At 39.4% G+C, this 20239-nt stretch overlaps 2 protein-coding genes across 2 annotated transcripts; one reads left to right on the plus strand and one right to left on the minus strand.

Moving 5' to 3' along the window:
• Nucleotides 1-1227: 1227 nt before the first annotated feature.
• On the minus strand, nt 1228-2860 carry LOC143541475 (25.3 kDa vesicle transport protein SEC22-1-like). Its single transcript, XM_077034296.1, has 5 exons — nt 2651-2860; nt 2178-2338; nt 1945-2091; nt 1573-1649; nt 1228-1388 (listed from the first exon to the last, which is right to left on the minus strand). Exons 1-5 carry the CDS (start codon nt 2836-2838, stop codon nt 1305-1307), a joined length of 657 nt encoding a protein of 218 aa, XP_076890411.1. The 5' UTR covers nt 2839-2860; the 3' UTR covers nt 1228-1304.
• Nucleotides 2861-4837: 1977 nt separating this feature from the next.
• On the plus strand, nt 4838-5753 carry LOC143541447 (uncharacterized). The gene is made up of 3 exons (XM_077034274.1): nt 4838-4939; nt 5011-5600; nt 5681-5753. The coding sequence occupies exons 1-3, from the start codon at nt 4838-4840 to the stop codon at nt 5751-5753; spliced, it is 765 nt and encodes a 254-aa protein (XP_076890389.1).
• The last annotated feature ends 14486 nt before the right edge of the window (nt 5754-20239 follow it).

A 20239-nucleotide genomic window follows, 5' to 3' on the forward strand; every position in this document is an offset into this window, starting at 1 on the left:
GTGCTGGCATAAGCAGAGCTAATGACATGAATGCCATGCAGCTGGGCCAAAACCGGTACATGAACCAACAGCAGTTTCAGCAGGATGGATCTGGTTCGGGCTCAGGGTCAAGTGCGGTTGTAATGTTGGGTCCAGGTGCTTGTATAAACAGAGCTAATGACATGAATGTCATGCAAATGGCCCCGAATTGTTATATGAACCAGCAGCAGTTTCAGCAGGATGGATCTAGTTCGGGTTCAGGGTCAAGTAGTGTTATAATGCTGGGTTCTGATACCGATATTAACAAGGTCAATGAAATGAACGCCATGCAAAGAAGTTATATGGCATGCTTAAGCCAGAACCAAAACCAGAGCCATTATATAAACCAGCAACAGTTTCAGATAGTAAGACAACCAACATCTAATTTGCAGGCTGAATCTGGCTCGGGCTCGGGCTTGGGCTCAGGGCAAAGTGCTGTTTTGATGTTGGGTCCTGGTACTGGTATTAAAAGGCCTAATGACATGAATTTAATGCAAAGAAATGTTATGGCACGCTTGAACCCAAGCCATCATATGAACCAGCAGCAGCAATTTCAGTTGGTACAGCAAGAGCCCACCTCTCATTTGCAGGCTGTACAATTGCCAACTCAGGAGGCAGGTTCGCCCTCACCATCAACTGGAAGACCACATCAGAAGGCAGGTCCCCATCAACCAACTCCGTGAGGCCATGTTTATACTTTAAACTGCAGTTCCTTAAAAACTTATAACAGCTTTTATATTTTATGTGTAATAGTTATGGAGTCTTACAGAAACCTCTTAAATGCTTATTTATTACCTAACTTTTTATATACAATATGGATTGCTTGGTTATAAATTTGCCCCTCTTTTTTATATGTTATTAAGCATGTTTTAGAGAACATAATGGTTGCTTTCTTTTTCAAAAAAATAACATATAGGATGCTACCATAAGTATAATGTTTTCAAGAAAATCATTATCTGATCTCCTTTTTGCACGCTTGCTTTCTGTAAGAAAGTAATAAACAACTCTTCTTCCTCCACAAATCATATTTTTAATCAGGCAAACGTGTTATGAAAGAGATTTCATTAACATAGATGTAAAAACAAACACATAATTAACGGTTTGTCAAAATTGCGAATGGATTAAACTTGTCTAAATGTAAAATGCACATAAACAAAACTTCCAGTTGAAGGTGCGAATGGATAATGTAACTAAAGTGCAGAGGTGCAAGGATAATTAAACTTAAAACTTTTTAACGGGAACTCAGGAAACCGAGCCATATCTCCATGCAAGAAAAGGAACCATGGTTAATATATCTTCTTTCTGGCCCAAAACAGTAGAATAACAACTCCAAGAACAATTGCAACAGGAGCCCATTTCTTGATCAAAGCCTGCAGTTGGTGACAACAATTTTCAGCTGAATGATTTTGAACAAGTTCAACTGTTTTGAGCCCCTTTTGAGCCCCTACTCAAGATTAGGCTTTCTTTGAGAACCAAAAGAATGCAGGCAAAATACCGAAATATAAGCTGATAATTTAACAATAAATTAATATTTTATTATAAAAACAAACCAACCTGGCGGTTTAGATCTCTTGCTTTATCCGCATATACACGAGATTCTGATGTTAAGCGACTTGACATTTGACTGACCTCTGCATAAGTTAACAATTCAACAATCTCAATTAATAAAACACTTCCTTAAAAGTATATTTATAAACCAGGTGTCACATTAGCACAAGATTTTGACCAATTTACAATGACATCTTATGATCAAATACTATAACATATAAGTCTATAAGATAATCTGAAACTATACATCACAGTTAAAAGGTGCAATCCGTTCACTATTTTTATACTACTTCCAAACCCAAAAAATGCAATGTTAGACTAGGTACATACTAGTTAAATGAGCATTTTACTGGTATTAAATAAATGAAAAGAACTTACGGTCCAATTTTTCACCAACACCAAGAACTTCTTGTACGTTGCGAGTCATAATTTGGTGAACCTCATAAAGTTCATCATTCAACTTAGAAATGTTCCTCTGAGTTCTTGTGTCCTGGTATAGTTTCTTGGTCCTCTGTATAAATGTATCTATTCAACAAATTAAAAGAAGCAGTTAAGTACAATACCATAATGACAAAACAAGCAAATGAAATTAAAAACAGGTAATATCTTACCAAATTTTATGAAAGCATACGGTCTTGCAGCAGTTTCAATTTGATTTCCATAACCTCGCTCAAATTCATTCTTAAGGTCTTCAAGATATTGGAAAGCAAGTTTCTTCGGATAAGCGCGATCACACATTGTTAAATAACAAACTCGCCCTTCAATAATATAACTGATAACATAAGTTAAGGAACCTAATCCATATGATTTAGCATTCTATATGAAAATTAGCATACGAAAATGAATGCTAAAAAAACACTAACACAAACTTGGTAGCCAAATCAAATATAGCATTGTCTGTGTTTGTTCACTTGTGTTCGTGAACCATTCACAAACAAACCTACTTTCTTAATGAATGAACACGAACAAAAAAAATTAATTCAGTTAGGCGTTTGTGAACCGTTCGCTTGTCGGATAAAAGCTTAACAGACAAACACGGACACAAACTCATGATAATAAACAAGTAAGGGCAAATGTAGGATACTGGAAAACATAAGGGCCGGTCTCAACGGACATCCTGGACGCATCATTTTGGCCCCTGGAAAGATTCTTAAACAACGCCTTAACTTGCTGTTTGTAAAACTCTGCATCCTGCATATCGCGACCGTCATCAAGTCCCTCGGCTAACGGAAGGCCATCAGTGACACGTGCAATCATTGTCAGCTTCACCATCTTTAGTTCGAGATGCTGTCACTGAAAATCACATAACAATAACAATAATAATAAAATAAAAACAGATCGATACAAACAAGACGAGCATCATTTTCTATCCTATTTCACAATTCATTCAGGTGAACATAACCGATCGAGAATGAATATATAACTTGATTCAGGTCAATTTGATCGGGGAAATAATAAGAAGATTAATTACCTGAAATTTTTAAGTAGTTAACATGCGTTGCGTATGGATGATATGACCCGACCGACGGATTCGAAACCGATCCAGAAGGAAAGGAAATTGAATTGAAATTAGGGTTTTGATGATCGATAAATTGGGGATGCAGGCGAAATTGAAATACAAATAGAAAGATGACTCTACAAAGAAACGCAGAATACCAATTTCTATAATTATTCTTAATTATTAATTTAATTATTTTTACATGAGTCAAAATCAAAATATTAAGTTTTACTGTACGTTATAGTAACTAAGTTTTAGAGGTGTTATAATTAAGTCACTTATATAATTTTTTTTAAATCAAGTCACTAAATCTTTAAATTGAGTCTTATTAGAATTTTTGTGAGTCTAGAAAGTTATAAAGTAATAAAGGAGAACATGTGGGAGTCTGGATTTACAATATATATAAGTTATATATAAACTAAAAAACATTAATTAATATAAAAAATCAAAAATAACAAATAGTATCCACGTTACCACTCCACATTAACATCAAAAAATAGATAAAAAGTTTTTCTTGTTGAGAAAAACAAAACGTGATAAAAAAATATCAAAACCTATACTTTAATAAAGTATAAAAATGAGTGGCTTAGTTGGAACATCTTATAAACTTGAGTGACCTAATTGACACACTTTTAAAACTTGGTTACTAACCAAATTTTCACTTTTAGATAATATAAGAAAATCAAACGTTTAACTAATCCAAATAATCATTACACGTTGTATGTCTTGTCATGGTATGGAGCATTTGCAAGGCTAGAACACAAGTTTTTAACGGGAGACCGACTCAATTAGAGAACGTAGTGGGAGACATTAAGGCGCTTGGTTATTTGTAGATAAAAACCGATCAAAATGGGCTGACATAACTTTGGACTTGGAGGGGTGCGGATTGTAAAATAGTATGTGGTGTTAGGTGTGTTGGTGGAATATGGTGATTGTAGTTATGGTCATGTTCACTGTGATTGCTTAAGATTTTTAATTTCTTTGCAAATTTCAATTTTAATTTCAAAAGTTTTCGTAAACCAAATGCGCCATAAATACAAAATTTAGGGCACATAGGAATCATGTAAGCATCACATGTTACATGTAAAAAAGATTACAGGGGTCGTTTGTGACAATTTTAGATAGTTTGTAGGTGTGAGGGTTTTTTTTGTAATACTTGTAAACAATAGGGACTATTGTGATACTTTGGTAGTTAGGAAGTTGTTAGTTGGTAGTTGTATAATAACTGAATGGATGTAATGAGAGAAGCAGCTAAGAGTTTGATGAATTTCTCTCCTGTTCTTCCTTTCTGATTTCGATTAGCTATCAGTGGTATCAAAGCAGTTCAGTCCTTTCGGAACACGCTCCGGTGATTGAATCGTTCATTTTCCGTTCACCTTCTCCGTTCAAATTTTGGTTCGTTTCGCGAATTCCGTTCAATTTTCCAGTCAATCGTCGGAAAATTTTTTTTTCGTTTCAATTCCTGAAATTGATTATTGTTGATCAATTTCTTCTCAATTCTTTCCTAAAATTTGGAAATTGACCAATTGTTCGGACAATTTCTTATTCAAATTCAGTTCTAAGTCAATTCTTGAATTGGTTAAAGATTCAACCAATTCTCTTCAATCATGACTAATACTCGTAATCAAGAAACCACGAAGATCCAAGAGATTGAAAGAACTCTCATGGATCATGAATCATCCCTATTCGATTTGAAGACAATGGTGGAGAACAACACGGCACAATTGGCTGAAATATTGCCATTATTGAAGAATTTGCAACCTAATTCCAACAATGGAGGTCCAAGCAGTTCGAGACAACAACAAGAATTTTCTTAGAGGACGGATGGTGATTTTGAAAGACAAGATGATCCAGATTCCAATGGGTATTACAGAGGTCATAATCGTTTAACAAAACTTGAATTTCCTAAATTCAACGGTGATAATTTGGAGGGGTGGTTATGCAAGGCTAATCACTATTTTGAAATAGATGAGACTCCAGAAAGATTAAAAATTAGATTTGCTGTTATTAATCTTGATGGGCCAGCATTACAATGGCACCAATCCTTTGTCGGATCAAGGGGTGGGTCAATAAGAAATATGCAGTGGGCTGAGTATGTAAGTTCATTGTCTACAAGATTTGCTTATCCACTTAAATATGATGCTATAGGGGCCTTAGTATCATTGAAACAAACGGGGTCATTGCAAGATTTATGTCAAGAATTTGATTTGTGGTTAACTAGAGTCTCAATTAGTGAAGAATATGCCATTAGTTTCTTATTAAGGGCAGTGAAACCAGAGATTGGATATCCGGTGAGAATCTTGAGACCTAGAAGCTTGCTTGAAGCTTATTTGTTAGCCAGAATGCAAGATGAGTCTAATCAAGTTATTAATCCACCAAGTCACAGCAGATTTTCTAAGCCAACTGTTTCAAACCAAGTTAATGCATCTAAGGGATTTCACAATCCTAGCACCAACAAGGTATCTTTATTACCAACTCCTGCCCATAATAACAAAAATTATAAGAAATTAACACCTAAGGAGTATGAAGAAAAGAGGTCTAAGGGTGAATGTTTTGGCTGTAATGAAAAGTTTGTCCCTGGACATGTTTGTAAAAGTAAAAAACTGTTTGTGATAGATTAAGTGCTAATGACCATGATGAGGAAGATTTAGAGGAAATAGTGTATGAACCCCCTGTGATGACTCCTTAAATCTCATTAAATGCAATTATGGGAGTGTCATCTTATTCTACTATGAGGGTTAAAGGATCCATTGGAACTAAAATCTTACACATTTTAGTAGATTCTGAATCAACACATAATTTCTTAGACTTAGAGCTTGCACTTAAACTCAAATGTCCAACAGTGTAAGTTCCTGCAATGAACATTACTATTGCTGATGGCAATAAGATGTCTTGCACTCAGTTGTGTAAGGATTTCAAATGGGTTATGCAAAGTAATTGGTTCAAGACAGATGTAATGTTGATTCCAATGACCAATTATGATATGGTGTTAGGAGTGCAATGGTTACAAACTTTGGATGATATTATGTGGAATTTTAAGGACTTGGTGATGAAGTTTAAGGTAGGAGGACTATTGTTTGAGTTGAAGGGTATAGACTCTAATTCTATGACTCGATGTTCTTCCAAGAAACTTTCTAGTTTATTGAAGCAGTCTGCTAGCTTAGCTAGTGCCCAATTGTATAGCTTACAAACATCTCATAAAGGTCAGTTTCAACATGAACCTATTGTATCTACCTTAAGTAACAGACCTGCTCTCTTGTCATTACTTGATAAGTTTGCTGATGTTTTTTCTACTCCCACTACCCTACCTCCTAATAGATCTTGTGATCACAAAATTGCTTTAAAAGATGAGAACATTACTATCAACTTGAGAGCCTATAGATACCCTGCAGTACAAAAGAATGTCATTGAGTCATTAACTAAGGATTTAGTTGATTCAGGAGTAGTAAGAGGTAGCCAAAGTGCATTTGCCTTCCCAGTGGTTTTGGTTAAAAAGAAAGATGGAACTTGGCGATTTTGTGTAGACTATAGAAGACTCAATGAAGCTACCATTAAGAATAGGTATCCCATCCCACTCATTGAAGAACTGCTAGATGAACTTGGGAAAGCTACTGTTTTCTCTAAACTAGATCTTAGAGCTGGGTATCATCAAGTAAGAATGGCAGAAAAGGACATACATAAGACTGCATTCAGAACTCATCAGGGACTGTTTGAGTTTGTGGTAATGCCCTTTGGGCTCACTAATGCACTTGCTACATTTCAAGCACTAATGAACACTACTTTTCAAGACACTATGAGGAAATTCACTTTAGTGTTCTTTGATGACATTTTAGTCTATAGTGCTAATGCCACTCAACACTTGGTACATTTAGAAAAAGTTCTGACCTTGTTAAGAGCTCATACTTTGTATGCTAAAAGGTCCAGGTGTTCTTTTGGAGGATCCAGTGTGGAGTATTTGGGGCATATTATCTCTAGTCAAGGGGTAGCCACTGATCCTACCAAAATACTAGCAGTACAACTGATGTGTTGTAAAATACACGTATTTTCCGCACCTTTTATCTACGTATTATATTATATTTTATGTGTTTTTACTTCTTTTATTTAGGTTTTACACAGTTTTGATTATCTTGTAGGCAAAGGGTTGAATGGAAGAAAAACCGAGCTTCTTGAGCAGGTTACGGGTCTTTACGCATACAATTTCAAGAAACAACTTAAGGCCCGGCCCGGTTACATATTGGAAAAGCCCAAGATACATTATATTATAATATATAAAAAAGAAAAAAAAACCCTAAGGCCAATAGAGGCTGCCGATCGCAACTCAGTAGGAAGGAACAAGAAGAAAAAAACTTTTGTGAGCTAGGGTTTGAAGTTTTTGGCGCCGTTGCCGAGGACACGGTTTTAGGCGTTTTGAGAGCAATCCGAGTTAGGACTTACCTTTTGTGCTACTTGTAATTATTTTTGTTTTGTTTATTTATTAGGATAGTTTGGCTTCTTTTATTGATTTTTATAATTTTATGCGATAGACTCGATCTCGAGGACCACCCAACACTGAAGCATTTCCCGAGCCTGAGAGAGAGTTTCATGAGAGACGTCGCACTGTTTCACCATCATCTACTTCATCATCCGTTGGTAGTTTATCTTCTTCTCCTACTTTTTCCGACTTTGACGATAGGGATAGGATCATGGGCGACAATCCACCGCCGAGGAGGATAGTTGCAGATCGGGCCCGTCCGGCCAATGCTGGCGCAAGATCCAGCATCGCACCACCCGCCATTGGAGTTAACGCGAACTGGCAGATTCCATCGAATATTCTGAACACCATTTCTCATTCTGCTCAGTTCCACGGGTTACTTCACGAAAACCCGCATCATCATCTTACTCGCATCGCGCGTATCCGCGACACCTTCCATCTTGCCGGCGTATCGAAGACGCCATGAAACTCCGCGTTTTTCCGTTCTCGCTCATCGATAAAGCGAGTCTGTGGCTCGAGTCCTTTCCACAGGGCTCCATAGCTACTTGGGCTGCCATGCAGACCCAATTTCTTGAGAAATACGATCCTCCGGCTAAGGCCGCTCGTCTACGTAATCAGATTCATTCTTTTCAGATGGAGGACACCGAGAGTATCTACGAGGCATGGGAGCGTTTTAAAAATCTGTTAGCGTTGTGCCCGAACCACGGCTTGCAAGATTGGGCGGTTGTCGAAAAGTTTTATAATGGAGTGACATACGTGACACAGACATGCTTGACACGGCGGCGGGAGGAAATTTGCTGACGACGAATGACCCGGATGAGTGCATCGCTTTGTTTAACGGGTTAGCTATGAGTGGATACCAGCGACCACCCGCCAAGGGTGGTAAGACCGTCGACTCCATATCACGCGGCATGCATTCGGTGGACACGACCACCGCACTCACGGCACAGGTAGAGGCGTTAGCGCAGATTGTGAAGGACTTGCAGACGAAGAGCAAGTTGTGCGAGATATGCAGAGGAGGGCATGATACCGTTCAGTGCCCAGTCAGTTCGCAGGAGGAGGCCGTAGACTTTATAGGAAATCCAAACCGAAATCCAAATTCTTTCAATTCTTATAATTCGAGGTGGAGAGGCAATCATAATTCCAACTGGAGGAGCGGAAATCAGTCCGGTTTTCAGCAGCGTCAGAGTCTATTCCAAGATGCCGGTGAGGGAGCGAGCAGTGGGGAGAAGAAGCCCACTTTGGAGGACATTATGGCGCAGCAGACGCAGATGTTGTCACATCTTATGACAAGAGAGGATTCCCGACATAAAGAGACGCAGGAGAAGTTTCGCGAGCACGAGCAGTTCATGAAGAATCAAGGAGCGTCGATTCAGATTCTCGAGCGGCAGATGGGAGAGATAGCCAGTCGATTGAACGAAAGGCCGCAGGGTACGCTACCGAGTAACACCTAGCAGAACCCGAAGGGATTCGCGAAAGCTGTGACGACGAGGAGCGATGCAGGGGCACGAGATGAGCCCGTGATTCAGCAGAGGTCCAGAGGAGGAGTCATCGAGGAGCCTGCGGTTGCTGATAGAGAGGAGCAGGTGGATGAGGAGATTCAGATGGAGTCTTCACCGGCCCAGGTGCATCAGAGGAGCAGCCCAGGGAGTTCAGCACAGGCCGAGAGACAGCAGCTACCGAGCAAGCCGCCGAGAGTCTACAAACCTAGAGTACCATACCCCGGGAGACTTCGTAGAGATAGAGATGAGGAGCAGAATTCTAAATTTCTTGATCTTTTGAAGCAGCTTCACCTTAATATTCCATTCCTTGAGGCACTGACTCAGATGCCTAAGCATGCGAAGTTCCTTAAGGATATTCTCTCGAATAAGGAGAAGTTAGCTGAGGTAGCTTCCATCCCTTTGAGTGCTAGCTGTTCTGCTGTCTTACAGAGGAAGTTACCAGAGAAGATGGCTGATCCAGGGAGTTTCACGATTCCCTGCATCTTGAGTGATGATACGGTTATTCATGCACAGGCTGATCTTGGTGCCAGTATTAATCTCATGCCGTATTCCGTGTATCGCAAGCTGGGTTTAGGCGAACCGAGGCCTACCAGGATGAGTATCCAGCTTGCTGATCGTTCTGTGAAATACCCTCGAGGGGTGGTCGAGAACATGCTTGTTCGTGTCGACAAGTTCATCTTCCCGGTGGACTTTGTCATTCTGGACATGAACGATGATGATAGTGTACCGCTTATCTTAGGCCGACCATTCCTTGCAACTGCACAGGTGTTGATCGACGTCTGTGAGGGTAAGCTGATATTGAGAGTTGGGGATGAGAACGTCACCTTCGACGTTCGACAGTCACTTAAACACCCCAAGTCTGCTGATGACTCCCTGTACTTTATCGATACCATCATGGAGCATGTTTGGGAGTTTTTCAGTGAGATCTGTGGAGGATCTGCCTCCGACACTCAGATTCTCGATAGGGACATTCCGGAGATTGAGATGGTTGCCATGACCGATCAGTCAACGGATGATGACACCGAGTCACATCACCCTGAGTCTGAAGTGTCTGCTGGGATCGTACGTGATGATCCGATGGACCAACCTTCTGTTGAGACCCCCCTCCTTCCTTAGAGCTTAAGGAGTTGCCAGCCCATTTGGAGTACGCGTTTTTGGACGAGGAGAGGAATCTGCCGGTTATTATTGCATCTGCTTTGACGGAGGTCGAGAGAGAGAGATTGTTGAGGGTGCTTCGAGAGCACAAGGAGGCCATTGCATGGAAGATTATCGACATCAATGGTATCAACCCTTCGTTTTGCACGCATAAAATCCTCATGGAGGATAATTTTAGGACTGTCGTTCAGCCGCAGCGACGGCTTAATCCGAAGATGCAGGAGGTCGTGAAGAAGGAGATTTTCAAACTCCTTGATGCGGGGATCATTTTCCCCATTTCTGATAGTTCGTGGGTTAGTCCAGTCCAAGTGGTTCCAAAAAAGGGTGGCATGACTGTTGTCACCAATGAGAGGAACGAGCCCATTCCCACTAGGACTGTGACTGGTTGGAGAGTCTGCATTGACTACCGCAGACTGAATGATGCCACGAGGAAATACCACTTTCCTTTACCTTTCATCGATCAAATGTTGGAGCGTTTGGCAGGTCAGCAGTACTACTGCTTCTTGGATGGTTTCTCCAGGTACTTTCAGATTCCGATTGCTCCCGATGACCAGGAGAAAACCACATTTACCTGCCCATATGGCACATTTGCTTATAGACGTATGCCATTCGGACTGTGTAACGCTCCAGCCACATTTCAGAGGTGCATGGTGGCTATATTACATGACATGATCGAGGACTCCGTGGAGGTGTTCATGGACGATTTTTCTGTGTTTGGGAGCTTTTTCGATCAGTGTCTCTCCAACCTTGAGAGGATGTTGGCCCAATGCGTTGACACCAACCTAGTCCTTAACTGGGAGAAGTGTCACTTTATGGTATGAGAGGGCACTGTTTTGGGGCATCGTGTTTCGAGTGCGGGGATAGAGGTCGACCGTGCGAAGGTCGAGACCATTTCTAATCTTACCCCACCCATTTCTGTGAGATCCATCCGGAGTTTTCTGGGTCACGCTGGGTTCTATCGCCTGTTCATTAAAGATTTATCTAAGATCGCAAGACCCATGACCAAACTTCTGGAGAAGGATGCCCCGTTTGTGTTTTCTGAGCAGTGTATCGAGGCGTTTCTTTTAAAAGACAAACTCGTTAACGCCCCGATCATGATTGCTCCCGACTGGTCGCTTTCCTTTGAGTTGATGTGTGATGCGAGCGACTTCGCAGTCGGAGCGGTTCTTGGACAGCGGAAGGATAAACACTTCCATCCAATTTACTATGCTAGCCGGACCTGAATGGTGCACAGGAGAGTTACACCACCACCGAGAAAGAGCTTTTAGCTGTGGTGTTTGCATTCGATAAATTCAGGTCCTATCTTGTTCTGTCTAAGACGATTTTGTACACGGATCATTCTGCCATTCGTTATCTCTTTAGCAAACAGGATGCTAAGCCACGCCTTATCTGATGGATCCTGTTGCTTTAAGAGTTTGATATTGAAATCCGTGATAAAAAGGGGGCCGAGAATGTGGCGGCCGGTCATCTTTCGCGTCTTGAGGGAGCTGAGTTAGGAGAGCCGGGGGTCAGGATTAATGATCGCTTCCCGACAGAGAGTCTTATGTTTGTTTCAGCTCAGGATGAGGGTTTTCCATGGTTCGCCGACTTCACGAACTATCTTGCGGACGGGTACTACCCGAAGATGTCTTACCAGCAAAAGAAGAAATTCTTTGCTGATGTTAAGTTTTACCTATGGGACGACCCGTATCTCTTTCGTATAGGTGCTGACCAGTTGATCAAGAGGTGCGTTGACGTTAAGGAGGGATGGCAGATTCTGAGCCATTGCCATGTTGGACCGACATGAGGTCACCACGGTGCGAGTTTGACAGCGAAGAAGGTATTTGATTGTGGTTTTTATTGGCCTTCGATTTTTAAGGATGCGCACGCGTTTGTGAGGAGTTGTGATCGTTGCCAGCGTGTCAGCAACATCTCGTCGCGAAATGAAATGCCCCAGAATGCTATTCAGGTTTGTGAGGTTTTCGATGTGTGGGGCATTGATTTCATGGGACCGTTTCCATCTTCGCATGGGAACAAGTACATACTTGTGGCTATTGATTGTGTCTCGAAGTGGGTTGAGGCCAAGGCCTTACCCACTAATGATGCCCGAGTTGTACTCCGTTTTCTCAAGAGCCTTTTTGCTCGTTTTGGTGTCTCGAAGGCATTGATCAGGATCAGTGATAGAGGTACTCACTTCTGCAATGCGCAGATGGAGAAGGCATTGCAATGTTATAGGGTCACCCATCGGCTTGCAACCGCCTACCAACCACAGACTAGTGGGCAGGTAGAAGTGAGTAACCGGGGGATCAAACGTATTCTTGAGAAAATGGTTTGTTCGAATCTTCGGGATTGGTCCGACAAGTTGGATGATGCATTGTGGGCCTTCCGTACAGCCTACAAAACTCTGACCGGTTCCACACCGTTTCGGATGATTTATGGGAAGGCCTGCCACCTGCCTGTTGAGTTGGAGCACCGTGCTTTGTGGGCCCTACAGAGGGTCAATTTTGACATGTCTGCCACAGAGAGCACTCGTTTTCACCAGTTGCACGAGTTATAGGAGCTGAGAGATCACGCTTAAGCGCAGTCATTTAGGTATAAGGAGCGGACGAAGGAACTGCACGATAGGAAGTTGAAGGGTAACAAGCAGTTCAAGTGTGGGGATTTGGTTTTATTGTATAACTCCCGGTTGAGGTTATTCCCGGGAAAGTTGAGATCCCGATGGTCGGGACCGTTCACGGTCACTGAGGTTTTCCCGTATGGCGTTGTCGAGATAGAGGATAAAGGCGGGAAATTTAAAGTGAACGGTCATAGACTAAAGCACTACATTGGCGAGCAGATGGCTGATCAGACTGTCGAGGTATTCTACCTTGACTCGCTCTCAGAGACGTATACGTGTGGATGCATCACTCGGGAGACTGCCCGAGTTGTAGAGTTTGTATTTTTGTTATATGTTTGTGCTATCTGTTTTATTTGTTTTGTCTATTTCAGGATGTTCCAAGATGAAACCGCTCGTACTCAATCTCCATTCGAGTCGGTCGATTTAAGGGGTGTTCCATTATTGAAAAATATTAAAAAAAATTATAAAAACCAAAAACACAAAAATATGTTTATTTCTTTATGTTTTTGTTTTCCGTGTTGTACGCCGCTACATGCGAGCAAGTTTGACTTTTGCAGGTTATATTATGCGCATGGTAGCTACGATGGCGTCTTGGAACTGGTTCTCCTGAGGTTGCGGCCGCGAATGAAATGCTATACGGTCGTTTGGGTACTACACAGCTATTGATGATTCTGCACACAAACCAGGGGAGTAACCCGTTCTTTGTTTTAGTCTTGTATATTATCTTTTTAATTTTTTGTTTTATTTTTATTTTTATTTTATTTATTTTCTTTGTTCTCATCGAGGACGATTTCGTTCTAAGTGTGGGGATGAGATTTATTTTATTTTACTTAGTTGTAGAAAATTTTTGAAAAAAAAATAAAAATAAAATAAAATAAATAAAATAAAATTTTGAAAAATTTGAAAAAAATAGTCACTTGAAATTTATTTTCTCTACGTTAAACAGGAAATGATATTATTACCGAGTAGTTGTTATTTTATAAATTCTTGGTGTTTTCAATATATATATATAATAAATAAGAACAGTGCCCATTAGACCCGCACGTAATGTATGGCAACCAAACGGTTTAGACTCAGTAATCGATGTGTCGGTAGGCTCAGCCTTTGAGAATGAAAGGGTGGTTTGGTTGTTGACCTAATTGAACCTTTTAAATGGCCTGACTTTAGTGGGAAATATCTTAGGGGTTTTGTTTGTTTAACTAAGCTCGTGACAGGACTGGAATGAAAAGCCGGGTCATACTCAAGCCTCGGGTCACATGATCGTCTGTAGATTGGTTGTTTTATCTTTTGTATTTGTTTCTATTCATGCAAAGCTATGTACTATGAGTATAAAAAAAATGCAAAAAGCCAAAAGGCAGAAAAAGAATGCATTTTTAATTGCGTGCACTTGAAAGAGAGCTAGATTTTATAATTTGTATATGAGTCGAAATGTTTTAATCATGTGGCAATAGGTTTAAGTCAAGTTGGGGTGATTCGGCCCGGTAAAACCATAATGGAATTGGTGAAGTGGCAGCAGGTTCTTTAGGTGTGGGTTCCACTTAGTCATACAAATTAATAGAATTTTCATGCCTTATTTGCCTTGGTAAGTATTTGGGGCATGGGTTTAAGTGGACAGCAATACCAGCAATCGACCTGATCTAGCTTATTAGGTGAAAGTTGGAAGAAATATTTGGGTAACGGGTCACTTGTTCTAATACTTTAAAAAGAAAAAAAAATTAAATAATAATAATAATAGATAAATAAATAAAACCAAGATTTGTCGGTTGAACTCGGATATGATCCTGTGTGGTATTCTTTTTCAGGGACGAAAAAGTCTTAAGTGTGGGGATATTTGATGTGTTGTAAAACACACGTATTTTCCGCACATTTTATCTACGTATTATATTATATTTTATGTGTTTTTACTTCTTTTATTTAGGTTTTACATAGTTTTGATTATCTTATAGGCAAAGGGTTGAATGGAAGAAAAACCGAGCTTCTTGAGCAGGTTATGGGTCTTTACGCATACGATTTCATAAAACAACTCAAGGCCCGGCCTGGTTACATATTGGAAAAGCCCAAGATACATTATATTATAATATATAAAAAAGAAAAAAAAAACCTAAGGCCAATAGAGGCTGCCGATCGCAACTCAGCAGGAAGGAACAAGAAGAAGAAAACTTTTGTGAGCTAGGGTTTGAAGGTTTTGGCGGCTAGGGAAAGAAGAAGACACAAGAACCAAGCATCGGGATTGATTTCCATCAGTTTGCATCAGCTTATTGCAGCCCGGAATACTTCATATCCTTACATCTTTTTCATTGTTCACCAAACTTTATTTTCTTGTTCAATTGATACATAGTTTTGCAATTATGTTAGAGATTGACTTGTTTATGATTGCTATTGATTGTTGAATGATTGTTAAGATGAGTTTAATGATGATTTTATTAAGTGTTCATGGCTGTCCAAATATGATTAGAGGCTAATCTTGTCGGTTATACCTAGGAATGATGTTAATTGTTAATGTTTGATGAGTTTTATGGATTGTTTGATTGATAGACTTTAATTGTTATTGTAAAGTTTGATTTAGACATGAAATAGGTTGTGTTTAATGGCTGGAAATTTTGGTGATTCATTGCATAAACCTCGTGTGTCGGTTAATTAGTTTTGTGTTGATTGATCGGTGCATTGTTTGATTCTAGACTTTGTGTTTAGGGTTTGTTTGCGGTAGGAACAACCATAGGGTTTTCTTGCGTGAATTTGAGGTTAAAGTACAGCGATTAGACACCTTCTTTGAGACCGAGAGGTGATAAGAAGTTAGGGTTGTCTCATTGCCTTTGCATGCTAGAATAAGGATTGCGCGAGAGCGAGTTCGTTTCTTGTCAGGTTTAGGTGTTTTGAGCGACTAGTTGATCTATTTTGGTTTAAGTTGAATTGTTCCTCTATCCTTGGTTGTGTAGTATTCATTGCCATTAGGATCGAGTGTTGGTGAGACCGAGAGGTGAGTCAACATTAGAACACGTTAACAATTGTTTCCCGGTTTGGTCGTTTTAGGCGATTTTGAGAAGTTTAGGTTTATTGAGTGAGACCGAGAGGTGATCCAATGAGCCCGAGCGATCCTTAGTCGTGTCATCTTTAGGAACCGGTGTCTAGATGTCATTCAATCCATTAGCTTGTTAGGCCTACAGTTTGATTTAGACCTAGGTAGACGTTTTTCTCCATCCTAAGTTAACACAGTTAGTTCCCCGTTAAGTTTTCTATTTTAGGTAACTTTTGTTAGTCAATCTAGTTAGTCCAATTAAGTAATTAAAAATTAAAAATCAATTAAATATTATTCTTAGGTAGGTCTTGTCTAGGGTTAGTGATCGTTAGCGTCTTACGTGTCCACGTGTTCGATACTCGGACTTCCTAGGTCTATACTACTTGCGATCGGTACACTTGCCGGTTGTGTGTGGTTTAGAATTTTTAATTTATTTTTAAAGCTTAGTTGTGAGGGTCATTGTTATAGGGTTGTCCGACGCACATCAACAACAGTGGCCATGTCCTCAAACTCTTAAACAATTAAGGGGATTCTTAGGCCTTGCAGGCTATTACAGAAGATTTATCAGATCTTTTGGAGTTATAGCTAAACCCCTTACTGATCTTCTAAAAAAAGATTCATTTCAATGGTCAGCAGAAGCTCAATATTCATTTAATTAACTAAGAAATGCTCTAACTACTGCTCTAGTTCTTGCATTGCCTAATTTTGATAAAGAGTTTGTGGTAGAAACAGATGTTTCTTCAAAAGGATTAGGTGTTGTCTTAATGCAAGAGAATCATCCTATTGCATATATTAGCAAGGCTCTATCTACTAAACAGATATTAATGTCTGTTTATGAAAAGGAACTGTTGGCAATTCTCATAGCTGTTAAGCAATGGCATCATTATTTGTTACCTAAGAAGTTTATAATCAAGACATATCAAAAAAGTCTCAAGTGCTTGCTTTCTCAGAAAGTGACCACTCCATTGCAACAAACTTGGTTGGCTAAATTGATGGGCTATACATATGAAATTGTTTATAAGAAGGGGGTAGATAATGTGGTTGCAGATGGCTTATCTAGAGTGAGTGGAATGGCCTTATTTGAAATGGGAATCAGTTCCATTGATCCATTATTGCTAGATAGGATTAAAGCTTCTTGGATCTCTGATCCTAAATTGCAGGCCATCATTCAAAAATTGGACCAAGGGATTACAATTAAGTATTACAAATGGTATCAGTAGTTATTAACAAGGAAGGATAAATTGTATGTGGGAAAGGATGAGGTTCTTAGAAAAGATTTGCTGCACTTGTTTCACTCATCCTCTGTTGGAGGTCACTCGGGTTTTACACCTACTCTATCTAGACTCACTTCTATTTGTTATTGGAAGGGTTGCTCTAAAGATGTTTTGGAGTTTGTGAGGGAGTGTATAGTTTGCCAAAGGGGAAAGTATGAGACTTTAGCATCCCCAGACCTCTTACAACCCTTACCTATTCCTACTCATGTTTTTAGTGATATATCCATGGATTTTATCAACGGGTTGCCTAAAGTTCAAGGGAAAGATGTTATTTTTGTAGTGGTGGACAGATTGACTAAATATAGTCACTTTATTCCTTTGTCTCATCCTTTTACAGCAGCTACTATGGCTCAGGTATTCTTAGATAATGTGTTCAAGTTACATGGCAACCCAATAACAATTGTATCTGACAGAGACCCTGTTTTTCTAAGTAAGTTTTGGCAAGATTTTATGAGGCTGCAAGGGGTACAATTAGCTCTATCTATTGCCTATCACCTCCAAAGTGATGGTCAAACTGAAGTGGTCAACAGATGCCTGGAATCATACTTAAGAAGTATGACCATGGATGTTTCTAATAATTGGGTTAAGTGGCTGCCACTAGCAAAATTGTGGTATAATACGACGTTTCATTCTGTCCTCAAAATAACCCCTTTTGAAGCCTTATATGGTTATAAACCCCCTTTACACTTACCCATTATCCCTAATTTTACTACAGTGGCAGAGGTGGAAACTTTACATAGGGACAGGGAAATGATGATTCATAAATTGAAAACAAAATTACAAGTTGCAAGAAATAGGATGAAACAATATGCAGATGCTAAACGAACATAAAGACATTTTCAAATAGGGGACTTTGTGTACCTGAAACTCCTGCAGTATGTTCAGAACTCGGTCAGGAAGCAGCCACAGTCTAAGCTGGATCCTCGGTACTATGGGCCGTTTATGATTGTGGAAAAACTAGGTGTTGTTGCTTACAAATTGGATCTACCAGGTGATTCTCAGATCCACCCTGTGTTTCATGTTTCCTTGTTGAAGAAAGCCTTTGGTTCCAATTGGAAGATTATTCCACTTCCTAAAGATCATCGGATGTTGTATCAACCACAAGCGATTGTTGATAGGAAGCTTGCTAAGACAAAAGGGGGATTAGTAACACAGATATTAGTTCACTGGAAGGGCTTGTCATTATCTGAAGCTACTTGGGAGAATTTTGAAGAATTTAAAATGAGGTTTTCAGATTTCCATTCTTGAGGTCAAGAATGTTTTATAGGAGGGGAGTTTTGTTACATGTAAAAAAGATTACATACAAGGGTCGTTTGTGACAATTTTAGATAGTTTGTAGGACAATTTTAGATAGTTTGTAGGTGTAAGGGTTTTTTTTGTAATACTTGTAAACAATAGGGACTATTGTGATACTTTGATAGTTAGGAAGTTGTTAGTTGGTAGTTGTATAATAACTGAATGGATGTAATGAGAGACGCAGCTAAAAGTTTGATGAATTTCTCTCCTGTTCTTCTTTTCTGATTTCGATTAGCTATCATCACACGTGCACAGGAGAGTGCCACCACTCTCACTTGTATTGGGAGAGCCATACGTTGTATGAGTAGGGGCATTTTTTTGTATTTTCTTAAATAATATGAATTACTTTTAAACAAGTATTTACTATAATAAAAATAAAATGTTTATTTTGATAAAGTTGTAAAAATTGTTTCCGAGGACAAAAAATACTTTAAACAGAAAACAACTCGAATTTTTATTTTAGTTTATATAACTTGTTAAAAAATATATATAACTAGAATTTTCAACCCGCGCGTTGCTGCGGGGCGTGAAAGCGTGAAAAAAACAATATTGACAGAAAACAAACTAACAGCCGTAAACCAATATCACGGGGGTGAAAGCATGAGAAAGACCATGCTGACTGAAAACAAAATAACAGCCGTAAACCAATGGATATGTGGCAGCTACAAAGTGTTCCCAAATGGATGCAACATAAAATGGCTGTCATAGGGCTTAAAATAAAATAACAATTAATTTAAGCTCACTGTCAACCCGAGGCTGAGGAAAGCAAAAGTTCATTGCAAATTTAAAAATACTATATTACCATGTAAATTTCCAACTCCAATACTTAGCTTTGAGCAATGCGCTCGTTAACTTGTAATGAAATAAAAATGAAAAGAAATTAAAGTCAAATCGACTCAAATCTACAATTTGAGTAGTCACTACAAAACAAATAGATTCTCATCATAGCCACTACAAAAGAAAATAGACTCATGCACAATTCCTCATTGCCATAGTCAACAAAGCATGACTCAGGGCCAACATGGCTGCAATCAAAGTTGCCATGCCAAGTAACAGGCCACCATCATCGCTGGGTAAAACCCTCTAACAAAGAGGAGAAAAAAAACAACACAAAAACCACTCGCACTCACCACTTCATCCTCATTGCCTCACACTCACCAGTTCACCGTCATTGCCGGTAGATGACAGTGACCAGAAAAGCTCCATCAAAACAGCTTCCATCGCCAATTGGTGGCACAACTAGTGGCTAAAACCAGCAGCTTCCACCGTAAGGTCACACATATGCAGTTGCATTCTCTGCTTTTTCCCCAACATCTGTTAAAGCAAAAACCTGCAAAAGTGCAAAAAATATAACTTGATCATGAAATTCGAAGTCCCAAACTAAATTCAAACATTGTGCATATACATACTGACTAAAGACTCTAAATTGTGTTTCTAGTTTAAATTTAAGCAACAAACATGCTAAACTTGATCAACTGTTTAAAGCATGTATGCTACGTGCAATCTGTTTCAGTTCCTCGGTTTCACTCTCACCATGCAGTCTGTTTTTTTGATTCGGTTTCACTCTCGCCATGTTGTTATTTACCGCATCATGTACAAACCTATACGATTTAGGGATAGATATATATTCAGCCGCCTATATGATATCCGCTAAAATTATGCCCTCATCAAAGAACAATTCCATCATGATTTCACCAACTATGAGAAACTTTGAACTTGAAATAATTACTCAAACTATGTATCCCACTTTTCTCATAAGTATATCAACTCTTGTAATTCAAACAGTGAATTAAAATGGTGGGTTACTGTAATCATTCATCAAAAAAGTCAATTACTGTAATTCAAAATGTCAATCACTCATAAAC

The sequence above is a fragment of the Bidens hawaiensis genome, unplaced genomic scaffold (genome assembly GCF_021521415.1).
Source record: "Bidens hawaiensis isolate Kalapana, Puna unplaced genomic scaffold, B.hawaiensis_p1.1 tig00012605_1, whole genome shotgun sequence".
Lineage (NCBI taxonomy): Eukaryota > Viridiplantae > Streptophyta > Magnoliopsida > Asterales > Asteraceae > Bidens > Bidens hawaiensis.

Coding starts and splice junctions, on each gene's coding strand:
- LOC143541447 (XM_077034274.1), top strand. CDS start 4,838: ATGGAGGTCCAAGCAGTTCGAGACAACAACAAGAATTTTCTTAGAGGA. Junction 4,940..5,010: donor TTCCAATGGGTATTACAGAG/GTCATAATCGTT, acceptor TGGTTATGCAAG/GCTAATCACTATTTTGAAAT. Junction 5,601..5,680: donor AAGGAGTATGAAGAAAAGAG/GTCTAAGGGTGA, acceptor TGTTTGTGATAG/ATTAAGTGCTAATGACCATG.
- LOC143541475 (XM_077034296.1), bottom strand. CDS start 2,838: ATGGTGAAGCTGACAATGATTGCACGTGTCACTGATGGCCTTCCGTTA. Junction 2,092..2,177: donor GTATGCTTTCATAAAATTTG/GTAAGATATTAC, acceptor TTTGTTGAATAG/ATACATTTATACAGAGGACC. Junction 1,650..1,944: donor TGTTGGTGAAAAATTGGACC/GTAAGTTCTTTT, acceptor TAACTTATGCAG/AGGTCAGTCAAATGTCAAGT.